Source organism: Anomaloglossus baeobatrachus, chromosome 5 (genome assembly GCF_048569485.1).
Source record: "Anomaloglossus baeobatrachus isolate aAnoBae1 chromosome 5, aAnoBae1.hap1, whole genome shotgun sequence".
Lineage (NCBI taxonomy): Eukaryota > Metazoa > Chordata > Amphibia > Anura > Aromobatidae > Anomaloglossus > Anomaloglossus baeobatrachus.
In genome coordinates, this window is record NC_134357.1 from 56,934,030 (window position 1) to 56,946,671 (window position 12,642).

At 44.6% G+C, this 12,642-nt stretch overlaps 1 protein-coding gene across 1 annotated transcript in view; it reads left to right on the forward strand.

Moving 5' to 3' along the window:
* LOC142310811 (alpha-2-macroglobulin-like protein 1) overlaps positions 1–12,642 on the forward strand; it is a 105,558-nt gene that overhangs the window by 40,942 nt on the left and 51,974 nt on the right. The window contains exons 10-11 of the mRNA XM_075348525.1: positions 2,793–2,911; positions 9,710–9,877. Coding sequence (XP_075204640.1) covers positions 2,793–2,911; positions 9,710–9,877 — 287 coding nt within the window. The remainder of the gene's footprint in view (positions 1–2,792; positions 2,912–9,709; positions 9,878–12,642) is intronic.

Below are 12,642 nucleotides of genomic sequence, written 5' to 3' on the forward strand. Positions count from 1 at the left end.
AGGTTAAAGGGTTTCGGGGCCTTCGTGATCCTGCTTAGTGGAAGGTTGGCCTTCAGTCTGTCCGTGACAGCCATCCTGAGTCTGAGGCCCTGGGCAGATGCCACACATAGGCAATGAATAGAGTGGGCAACCACCACTTCAGAGCCATACCCACTGGATTTGTGGGGGACTTATGGATAGGTGATAACTGTTAAATTACCAGTCCAGCATTTGTTGTTGTTTTTTAGTGCTGGATTGGCACCTTAAGTGGAAGTCTGTTGTGAGGATAGACACTGATGTTAGGGAGAAAGTCCGGCTCGCACTCTTTGTTCTACTTCATCCAAAAGTTATCAGACGGAGCTTAGACCGGGCTCTGTGCAGCCAGTCCAATTCTTCTCCATCAACCCCCCCCCCCTTTCCATGTCCTTATGGCCCTTATTTTGTACACTTGGGCACAGTACTGGGAGATAGAAAAGGGCCTTCATCACATTCTTCACACAAACTCGGGAGCTACAATTTCTTCCAGAATATCTTGTATGCTGAAGGATTAATATTTCCCTTTACTGGAGCTAAGTGGCCTAGAACAACCCCTAAAAAAGAATCCCGTGGTATTGTCCCTCCATCACAAAATCTTTACAGTTGGCACAATGCAGTCAGGCAGGTAGGTTTGTCAAACCTGGACTCGCCCATCACATTGACAGAGAAGAGTGGTCCATCAGTGCATAACATGTTTCGCTGCACCAGAGTCCAGTGGTGGCGGCTCTACACCCCTCCATATGACACCTGGCATTGAGGTTGGTGATGTAAGGCTTCCAAGCAGCCATAGAGACTTTTGTCCATACAGTACAGTGGGTATGGAAAGTATTCAGACCCCTTTAAATTTTTCACTCTTTATTTCATTGTAGCCATTTGGTATATTCAAGAAAATTCATTTTTTTTTCTCATTAATGTGCACTCTGCACCCAATCTTGACAGAAAAAAACAGAAATGTAGAAATTTTTGCAAATTTTTTAAACAAGAAAAACTGAAATATCACATGTTCATAAGTATTCAGACCCTTTGTTCAGTATTGAGTAGAAGCACACTTTTGAGCTAGTACAGCCATGAGTCTTCTTGGGAATGACACAATAAGTTTTTCACACCTGGATTTGGGGATCCTCTGCCATTCTTCCTTGCAGAGCCTCTCCACCAGTCGGGCCTTTATGGCAGAGTCGCCCAACGGAAGCCTCTCCTCAGTGCAAGACATATGAAAGCCCCCATAGAGTTTGCAAAAAATACATGAAGGACTCCCAGACTATGAGAAATAATATTCTGTGGTCTGATGAGACAAAGAACATTTTGGTGATAATTCTAAGCAGTATGTGGGGAGAAAACCAGGCACTGCTCATCACCTGCCCAATACAATTCCAACAGTGAAACATGGTGGTGGCAGCATCATGAAATGGGGGTGTTTTTCAGCTGTGGGGACAGGACGATTGGTTGCAATTGCAGGAAAGATGAATGCGGCCAAGTACAGAGATATCCTGGAAGAAAACCTCTTCCAGAGTGCTCTGGACCTCAGACTTGGCCGAAGGTTCACCTTCCAACAAGACAATGACCCTAAGCACACAGCTAAAATAACAAAGGAGTGGCTTCAGAGCAACTCTGTAACCATTCTTGACTGACCCAGCCAGAGCCCTGACCTTAACCCAATTGAGCATCTCTGGAGAGACCTGAAAATGGCTGTCCACCAACGTTCACCATCCAACCTGACGAAACTGGAGGGCTGTAGTGATATTTGACTTTGTGGAACTTTCTCTCATCTCCCTACTGCATCTCTGGAGCTCAGCCACAGTGATCTTGGGGTTCTGCTTTACCTCTCTCACCAAGACTCTTATCCCACGATTGCTCAGTTTGGCTGTACAGCCAGCTCTAGGAAGAGTTCTGGTGGTCCCAAACTTCTAACATTTAAGAATTATGGAAGCCACTGTGCTCTTAGGAACCATGAGTACGGCAGAAATTCTTTTGTAACCTTGGCCAGATCTGTGCCTTGCCACAATTTTGTCTCTGAGCTCCTTGGACAGTTCCTTTGACCTCATGATTCTCATTTGGTGTGACATGCACTGTGAGCTGTGAGGTCTTATATAGACAGGTGTGCGCCTTTTCAAATCAAGTCCTATCAGTTTAATTAAACACAGCTGGACTCCAATGAAGGAGTAAAACCATCTCAAGGAGGATCACAAGTAAATGGACAGCATGTGACTTAAATATGAGTGTCTGAGCAAAGGGTCTGAATACTGATGACCATGGGATATTTCAGTTTTTCTTGTTTAAAAATTTGCACAAATTCCTACATTTCTGTTTTTTTCTGTCAAGAATAAGATGGGGTGCAGAGTGTACACTAATGAGAAAAAAAATGAACTTTTTTGAATGAACCAAATAGCTACAATGAAACAAAGAGTGAATAATTTAAAGGCGTCTCAATACTTTCCGTAGACAGTGTATATCTTTACAGTGGTCAAAGCACCAGTTTTTCTGTACAGACAGAGCTACAAACTTTTAAATCTCAGCTACAATGAAGATAATGTACTGTATACATTTACATAATTTGTTTTGTTTGTTTGTTTTTTTTTTAATTTGGCTCATTCCTGATAATAATGGGGGAATTTTATCATTTAATCCTTTATTTATGCAGAGGATTTAAAGCTCTGCATCAGATAAAGAAGTTCTGACTAATTTACTATTATATCAGTAAACTAATAAACTGAATTTTTAGCTTATTTCTATTAGCAAACATTCACTTCAATTATTTTTTTTTGCACCTTTTTTTGTAGGTATTGAAATGACTGGTACAAGCAGTTGTCCTATTTCGGCTATGATTGCTACAGTGACCTTTGACGACAAAGAGTTAATGGATTCTTATTACAAGATGGGATTGAGATATAAGACAAAGGTCAGAGATGACAAATGACAGTTATCAGCCAATATTTATTGAAATTTACATAGGGCAATCTGAATCCGAAAAATCGAGCTCAGGTTTGTGATTTCTTTTCTTATGGCTTCCTGCAAAGAATCCAGCCTGCTGTAACAAGTAAGCATGTTAGGAAAAAACCCAGACTAAAGGGTGCTTTACACGTTGCGACATCGCTAGCGATTGCTAGCAATGTCGAGCGCGATAGCACCCGCCCCCGTCGTACGTGCGGCATTTGGTGATCGCTGCCGTAGCGAACATTATCGCCACGGCAGCGTCACACGCACATACCTTGTCAGCAACGTCACTGTGACCGCCGAACAATCCCTCCTTCAAGGGGGAGGTGCGTTTGGCGTCACAGCGACGTCACTGCGGCAACACTAAGCGGCCAGCCAATAGAAGCGGAGGGGTGGAGATGAGCGGGACGTAATATGCCGCCCACCTCCTTCCTTCCGCATTGCCGGTGGACGCAGGTAAGGAGATGTTCGTCGTTCCTGCGGTGTCAAACATAGCGATGTGTGATGCCGCTGGAACGACGAACAACATCGTACCTGCAGCAGCAACGATATTAAGGAAATGAACGACGTGTCAACGAGCAACGATTTTTCATGTTTTTGCGCTCGTTGATCATCGCTCATTTCTGTCACACGCTGCGATGTTGCTAACGGCGCCGGATGTGCGTCACTAACAACGTGACCCCGACGATATATCTTTAGAGATGTTGCAGCATGTAAAGCACCCTTAAGAGGTCAGGTTTAGAATATTAAAAGTGTATGGAGTTTTTTTAGCCATTCTGTCCACTGAGCCTTCTCCTTTCCTTAGAATTAAGTGTAAAGAAAGGATTTAATTCCTTTAACAGCCTTTACAAAGTTATTAATCATTGTAGTATACTCCAGTACCTTATTTAACTTCCTTCTTTCTCAAACACTTTGCTGTTTTAAGTGCTTCCTTTTATGAGCTGCTGTTTTAACTGCCTCTTTTGAGGAGCTGCTTTCAACTGCTGCTCTAGCAAGAATCCCAACTCAAGCATTATTTACGCACTCTCTCCCTGTGTGAGCTTCTCTGCTCCCCTTCCGCATACTTAGACAGCAGAGTGTTTTATAAACCATACTTGAGTACAGATTGTGCTTGAGCGGCAATTCAAAGCATCTTCTAAAAGAGCGTGAACTAGGCAGTTATACACATGGTACATGTTGGTACCCCTTGTTTAATGAAAGAAAAACCTACAATGGTCACAGAAATAACTTTAATCTAACAAAAGTAATAATAAATAAAAAAATCTATGAGAATGAACAAATAAAAGTCAGACATTGCTTTTCAACCATATTTCCACAGAATTAAAAAAAAAGCAAAAACTCATGAAATAGGTCTGGACAGAGATTATGGTACCCCTCAAAATAGTGTGACAAAAGGGACATGTTACATCAAGGTGTATCCACTAATTACAGGTGTCTACGATCTTGTAATCAGTCAGTGGGCCTATATATAGGGCTACAGATACTCACTGTGCTGTTTGGTGACATGGTGTGTACCCCACTCAACATAAACCAGAGGAAGCGAAGTAAAGAGTTGTCTCAGGAGATTAGAAAAAAAATTATAGACAAGCATGGTAAAGGTTATAAGACCATCTTCAAGCAGCTTGATGTTCCTGTGACTACAGTTGCACATATTACGCAGAAATTTAAGATCCATGGGTCTGTAGCCAACCTGCCTGGACGTGGCCGTAGGAGGAAAATTGATGACAAATCAAAGAGACGGATAATGCGATTGGTAACAAAAGCCCAGAAAAACTTCTAAAGAGATTAAAGGTGAACATCAAGCTCAAGGAGCATCAGTGTCAGATTGCACCATCTGTCATTGTTTGAGCCAAAGTGGATTTCATGGGAGACGACCAAGGAGGACACCATTGTTGAAAAAAAATCATAAAAAGCTAGACTGGAATTTGCCAAACTACAGGCTAACAAGCCACAAAGCTTCTGGGAGGATGTCCTATGGACAGATGAGATACAAATGGAAGTTTTTGGCAAGGCACCTCAGCTCTATGTACACAGACAGAAAAATGAAGCATATCAAGAAGAGAACACTGTCCCTACTGTGAAACATGGAGGAGGCTCTGTTACATTCTGGCGCTGCTTTGCTGCATCTGGCACGGGGGTCTTGAATCTGTGCAGGGTACAATGAAATCTCAAGACTATCAAGGGATTCTAGAGAGAAATGTGCTGCCCAGTGTCAGAAAGCTTGGTCTCAGTCGCAGGTCATGGGTCTTGCAACAGGATAACGACCCAAAACACACAGCTAAAAACACCCAAGAATGGCTAAGAGGAAAACATTGGACTATTCTGAAGTGGCCTTCTATGAGCCCTGACCTAAATCCTATTGAGATCTTTGGAAAGAGCTGAAACTGCCGTCTGGAAAAGGAAACCTTCACACACGAGACAACTGGAGCAGTTTGCTCTTGAGGAGTGGCCAAAATACCTGTCGAAAGGTACAGAAGTCTCATTGACAGTTTTGGAATCATTTGATTGCAGTGATTGCCTCAAAAGGTTATGCAGCAAAATATTAAGTTAAGGAGGAGGAGAAGGAGGAGGAGGAGGAGGAGGGCAGCCCATCATTTCTGTCCAGGCCTGTTTCATGAGTTTATTTTTTTAAATATTCTGTGGAAACAGAAAAGCAGCAATGTCATTTGTTCATTTTCATAGATTTTTTATGTATTACTTTTGTCAGATTCAAATTGTTTCTGTGACCATTGCTGGTTTTTCTTTCATTACACGAGGGGTACCAACAATTTTGATCACGTATGTAAAAGCATTATCAGCATGGGAAAAAAAAACAGCAAAATGTGGAAATGGAAACAGCTGTATAAAAGCTAATCAAAAGAAACTTACAACCTATAGTATTTTTTTTATTTGAGTCCATGCTCACGACCAATTTTCTTGTCCAAGGGCTATCCGTGGTTTTGACGGATAGCACTCAGACCCATGTTATTCTATGGGGCTGTGAACATGTCCAATTTTTTTTATCCTCCGACTGAGTGCTCTAGGGACAAAAAATGATGACATTTTGTTCCGAGTTTGATCCAAGAAATGCACATCTATGGGTCCATGGAAAACATACTAGAATGACCTAGGGAGCAGTCCAATTTTCACGGGCTGACATAATGTTGGAGGAGGAGGAATTTTTTATTTCTCTGGACCTCTGAGAAAAACTGACCCCACTCTGATCAAACATTGAACATACAGTACTCTAATCACCATAATCGCACCCTTTTAAGCAGATTAAGAGAAAACAGTTGGGTGCACCTACCCTTAGTAGGAGTCAGGCCTCCAACTTCCCTTCTTACTAACTAGAAGAAATTCAGTGGCTGAGCATGCGTGTTTATCATTCCTTATAAAGACTTCAGTAAAAGAGTCAATGTAGAATGGACAGCAAAAAAGGTCTCTGATTTCTTTATTACGACTGCTGGAAAGCTGCCAATTTTTGATTTCTCTGATGTAAATTGTTGCAGGGGATTTGTTACCAGATTTCCCAATACAAACTGCACATATTACGAAATAGATCTCTTAACCCTGATGTCAAAATGCCTGTATATATATTTTCTTCTTTTTTTGCCTTGCATTAAAACTAGCTGTAGTACCCAATGTTGTATAGTAACCAAGTGTCCGTCTCCCTCCTCTGTCTATCTCCTTCCTCTGTTGGTCTCCTTCCTCTGTCGGTCTCCTTCCTCTGTCTGTCTCCTTCCTCTGTCCGTCTCCCTCCTCTGTCTGTCTCCTTCCTCTGTCTCCTTCCTCTGTCGGTCTCCTTCCTCTGTCTGTCTCCTTCCTCTGTCCGTCTCCCTCCTCTGTCTGTCTCCTTCCTCTGTCTGTCTCCTTCCTCTGTGTCCCTCCTCTGTCTGTCTCCTTCCTCTGTCTGTCTCCTTCCTCTGTCTCCCTCCTCTGTCTGTCTCCCTCCTCTGTCTGTCTCCTTCCCCTGTCTGTCTCCTTCCTCTGTCTCCTTCCTCTGTCTGTCTCCTTCCTGTCTGTCTCCCTCCTCTGTCTGTCTCCTTCCTCTGTCTGTCTCCTTCCTCTGTCTACTTCCTATGTCTGTCTCCTTCCTCTGTCTGTCTCCTTCCTCTGTCTGTCTCCTTCCTCTGTCTGTCTCCTTCCTGTCTGTCTCCCTCCTCTGTCTGTCTCCTTCCTCTGTCTGTCTCCTTCCTCTGTCTACTTCCTATGTCTGTCTCCTTCCTCTGTCTGTCTCCTTCCTCTGTCTGTCTCCCTCCTCTGTCTGTCTCCCTCCTCTGTCTGTCTCCTTCCTCTGTCTGTCTACCTTTTTTGTCTGTCTCCTTCCTCTGTCTGTCTCCCTCCTCTCTCTGTCTCCCTCCTCTGTCGGTCTTCTCCTCTGTATGTCTCCCTCCTCTGTCTGTCTCCCTCCTCTGTCTGTCTCCTTCCTGTCTCTCTCCCTCCTCTGTCTGTCTCCCTCCTCTGTCTGTCTCCTTCCTCTCTCTGTCTCCTTCCTCTCTCTGTCTCCTTCCAGTCTGTCTCCCTCCTCTGTCTGTCTCCTTCCTCTGCCTGTCTCCCTTTTCTGTCTGTTTCCTTCCTCTGTCTGTCTCCTTCCTCTGTCTGTCTCCTTCCTCTGTCTCCTTCCTCTGTCTGTCTTCCTCCTCTCTCTGTATCCCTCCTCTGTCTGTCTCCCTCCTCTGTCGGTCTCCCTCCTCTGTCTCCCTCCTCTGTCTGTCTCCCTCCTCTGTCTGTCTCCCTCCTCTGTATGTCTCACTCCTCTGTCTGTCTCCTTCCTCTGTCTCCTTCCTCTGTCTGTCTCCCTCAGTCTGTATCTCTGTCTGTCTATGTCTCTCTCTTATCCATCTGTCTGTCTCTGTCTGTCTGTCTTCCTCCTCTCTCTGTATCCCTCCTCTGTCTGTCTCCCTCCTCTGTCTGTCTCCTTCCTCTGTCTCCTTCCTCTGTCGGTCTCCTTCCTCTGTCTGTCTCCTTCCTCTGTCCGTCTCCCTCCTCTGTCTGTCTCCTTCCTCTGTCTGTCTCCTTCCTCTGTGTCCCTCCTCTGTCTGTCTCCTTCCTCTGTCTCCTTCCTCTGTCTGTCTCCTTCCTGTCTGTCTCCCTCCTCTGTCTGTCTCCTTCCTCTGTCTGTCTCCTTCCTCTGTCTACTTCCTATGTCTGTCTCCTTCCTCTGTCTGTCTCCTTCCTCTGTCTGTCTCCTTCCTCTGTCTGTCTCCTTCCTGTCTGTCTCCCTCCTCTGTCTGTCTCCTTCCTCTGTCTGTCTCCTTCCTCTGTCTACTTCCTATGTCTGTCTCCTTCCTCTGTCTGTCTCCTTCCTCTGTCTGTCTCCCTCCTCTGTCTGTCTCCTTCCTCTGTCTCCTTCCTCTGTCGGTCTCCTTCCTCTGTCTGTCTCCTTCCTCTGTCCGTCTCCCTCCTCTGTCTGTCTCCTTCCTCTGTCTGTCTCCTTCCTCTGTGTCCCTCCTCTGTCTGTCTCCTTCCTCTGTCTGTCTCCTTCCTCTGTCTCCCTCCTCTGTCTGTCTCCCTCCTCTGTCTGTCTCCTTCCTCTGTCTGTCTACCTTTTTTGTCTGTCTCCTTCCTCTGTCTGTCTCCCTCCTCTCTCTGTCTCCCTCCTCTGTCGGTCTTCTCCTCTGTATGTCTCCCTCCTCTGTCTGTCTCCTTCCTCTGTCTGTCTCCTTCCTGTCTCTCTCCCTCCTCTGTCTGTCTCCCTCCTCTGTCTGTCTCCTTCCTCTCTCTGTCTCCTTCCTCTCTCTGTCTCCTTCCAGTCTGTCTCCCTTCTCTGTCTGTCTCCTTCCTCTGCCTGTCTCCCTTTTCTGTCTGTTTCCTTCCTCTGTCTGTCTCCTTCCTCTGTCTGTCTCCTTCCTCTGTCTCCTTCCTCTGTCTGTCTTCCTCCTCTCTCTGTATCCCTCCTCTGTCTGTCTCCCTCCTCTGTCGGTCTCCCTCCTCTGTCTCCCTCCTCTGTCTGTCTCCCTCCTCTGTCTGTCTCCCTCCTCTGTATGTCTCCCTCCTCTGTCTGTCTCCTTCCTCTGTCTCCTTCCTCTGTCTGTCTCCCTCAGTCTGTATCTCTGTCTGTCTATGTCTCTCTCTTATCCATCTGTCTGTCTCTGTCTGTCTGTCTCTGTCTGTCTGTCTGTCTCTGTATGTCTATCTCTCTCTGTCTGTCTCTCTCTCTCCTCCAGCATATTACCTCACACATAAGCTTCTTATACTAAGAATGTCCTTCATTGCCTATAGCAACCAATTACATCTCCTATTAATGACCTGTAGCTCCCAGCTCCATTGACTTTAATGTAAGCAGGTTTTTTGGCGAATAACTGTAAAGCATGGGGTTACATTTTCTCCTCAAAACATAGTCTATGACGTTCCCTGAGTCAAATGGAGTGTCTGTGCAAAATTTTGTGGTTGTAAATGCAATGGAGTGGATTCCTTTAGCGGACACACATACACACATACATACATACATACATACATACACTCAGCTTTATATATTAGATTACCATCTAGCTGGAATCTTAAAATGTCCATGTAATAAAGCCAACCTGACATTTCATTTTCACAGTAAGTACACCAGCTTCACCAGGTCTAAGAGATTTATTTCATAAAGCATTCCATTTATCTTGTTTTAGAATCACTTTAATATATTATCACTATTACCATGTATATATTGCTCAGATTGTTTTTTTTTGTTTTTTTTCCATTTCCTACAAGCCTTTTACATGCAATATAATTTCCATGCAAATTTTGGTTATATAAAATTAAGTTAAAATTTAGAATAATTAGGGTTTTTTTTTTCTAGATGTTATTGGAGAGCGCTGATGGATCTCCAATCAAATCTGAAACCTTGTATTTAACAGAAAAGTATGGCACGACAGTAAAAGAGCATGAGTATACGACAAATGAGAAAGGTGAAGCCTATATTACTATGAACACCAGGCCATGGAATGGAAATACAGTGTATCTGACGGTGAGTAACTAGAGAACAGATATTCATACAATATACGGCAGAGATTTTTATAGATATTTATGGGCTTTTTTTCTCAGCATTTTTGTTAATGAAATGCCCTATTGAAATATTAAACATACTACAATTACAGATGAAAAAATCACTTTGAGGCAAATCAAATTTCCTTTGATTTTTCCAAAAGAATCGAGTTTGCCAAAATCGGAATTTTGGGGGGATTCAAATCATGCAAAATGGCAGCCAAATACCATCTTCCTGGATTCAAAAGGTCCAGGGAGAAGTTAAAAACACGCTTGTTACCTGTCTTCTTAGTACCAGTTATTGGTGCGATCTTCTCTGGTCGATTTTTGGCATCTTCCAGCGCCTGCAATCTTTGGCATCTCCTGTGCTGACTTGGCTGCATTGAACAATGTCATACCATCATGGCATAGTCAGCGCAGGAGATGTTAAAGATGGTGGGCATTGGAAGATGCCGAAGATGGCCCAATGAATACCACAACAGTGACCACAACAAAGAAGAAGACCAGACTCGAGCAGGACTCTGTGGTGGGAAAAGTGAGGGTGAGCTGAGTATAATTTTATTCAGTTGTTTTAAGTTTTTTTATGGCCTAGTGCATGGGTGAGGGATTTTTTTGGCAAGGGCCATTTGGATATTCATAACATCATTCGGAGGCCATAAAGAATAATCACCTTGAAAATTATCTTGTGATATTTGGTCAATTAATTAACTCACCCCTATTGTGGTGGTTGGAACTGCTTCTCTTTGGTGCATCATTTCATTTTAGGTGATATTGTTGATGATGCTACTCACAACTGCTTTTCGAGGTTTGCATTGGTCTGAAACAGCAGTAAGTGTTTCCGAATACAGATGTATATTACACTACATGTTTCCTCACAGTTGGAAATATATCGCTGCTCATTTAACATTTATAGAACTCAAGAAGTGGGAGGTCTGCAGTATACGACACATAGAAGACACTGAGACTTCTGTATACATCACATACGAGACACTGAGACTTCTGTATAGGTGACGCCCCTGGACTAGTCAGGGCATCACAGGGTTCTGCACTTGCTGCTCTTTAGTACAGGGCTCAACCCCCCATGGTTCTGGGTTCCCAACCTATGGTACTGCCTCCATCCACATCCAAATCCCAACCGCACCTCACACCACATCCTGTCAGGCACACCACTGCCTAGCTGGAATAGGGCCGCCCACCTAGCGGTCAGGCAGACTGATGGGAGGGAAGTAGAACAGAAGAGTGGTAGCTCTCCAGTAGTGAGGAGCTGAGGGAGTGTGTGGCTCCCTGAGAGTTACAGGTTGGTTCACAGACGGTGGTCTGGGCCCGGAGGAGTCAGAGACCAGGTCGCAGGGTATTGAGGCTGGGTGCCTAGACCTGGTCTTGGAGGACGGTCAGCAGCTCTAAGTCTAATAACCGGTCCAGAACCGAAAGCATGGCGGGGTACAGGACCCTAGGTCAGGGAGTAGCTTCAGGAAACCCGGCAATTAACCTGTGGAGGATAGTGACTTTATGGACTGTCCCCAAGAAGCTCAGAGATCAGGGGCACTAGCGCAACAAGGGGGATAGGGCTTTCCAACCCACGCAGCCCACAGAAATCCCAAGCATGAGCCCTTGAGAGCGAAGCTCCACTACCAACAAGTAGGGAACAGGGCTCGGACAGCTTTAAGACAACGTGCCACTAGAAAACTTCTAATTTGTGCACGGTGGCAGGCTCCGTACCACCTGGCAGTACTATAGGGGATGGATACCCGGACGGGCTCCCCCAAGAGGGCAGCGGCACCCAGAGACTTGGTTTACCTTGTTGTCAGAGTCTGCTTTGCGGCCGCATCATCACCAACACTGCCTAAATGAGTACATGGTCCTTCCCTGCTTCCAACCAGCACTGCGCTACCCTACAACCAGCACACCACCATCCAGAGTCCCGGCGCCTCCCCTACCCATGGAGGGAACGTCATCTGGCTGCCCCGCTCCATCTCCCCCAGGTGCTCCCATCGGCAGTGGCGGTACTCCCCTTACCACGAACCACGGGTGGTGTCACAAACTCTTATCTCCTGTAAATAGTCCCCTTTACATTTGAGTTCCCGCAAGCTCCGGGTCCAGAGACCCTCGAGCCACAGCAAATCCCAGATCCGAGCGGTTCGACCGCTGCAGGGACAGCACATATACATCACAAAGGAGACACTGAGACTTCTGTATATATCACATAGGAGACATTGAGACTTCTGCATACATCATATAAGAAACACCAAGACTGCTGTATACATCACATAGTTACTCAGATTACTGTATACACCTTATAGGAGACACCGAGGCTGCAGTAAACATCACATAGGAGACACTGAGATTTCTGTATACATCACATAGACACCAAGACTTCTGTATACATCACATAGTTATTCAAACTACTGTATACACATTATAGGAGACACCGAGGCTGCTGTTTACATCACATAGGAGATTCTGGAGCAAATACATAACGTAGGAGTGTTAAAAATAGGATTGACGTAAAATATGCTTAGCCAGTATATTAACGATTGAAGAGAAATAGGTGCAAAATCATATGTGGATTTATTCAATAAAAGTTAAAGTCATTACAGAAAAATAATGTTTTGGCTTTAGTTAATGAAGAGATAAAGATAAAAAAATAGAGAAAAAGAGTCCATTTATCTTACATAGCTGTGATGTTATGATAAGCCGTCCTCTGGTTGGTCTGGTTGAGAATGGTCCCATTCTAACCCTTTGAAGTGT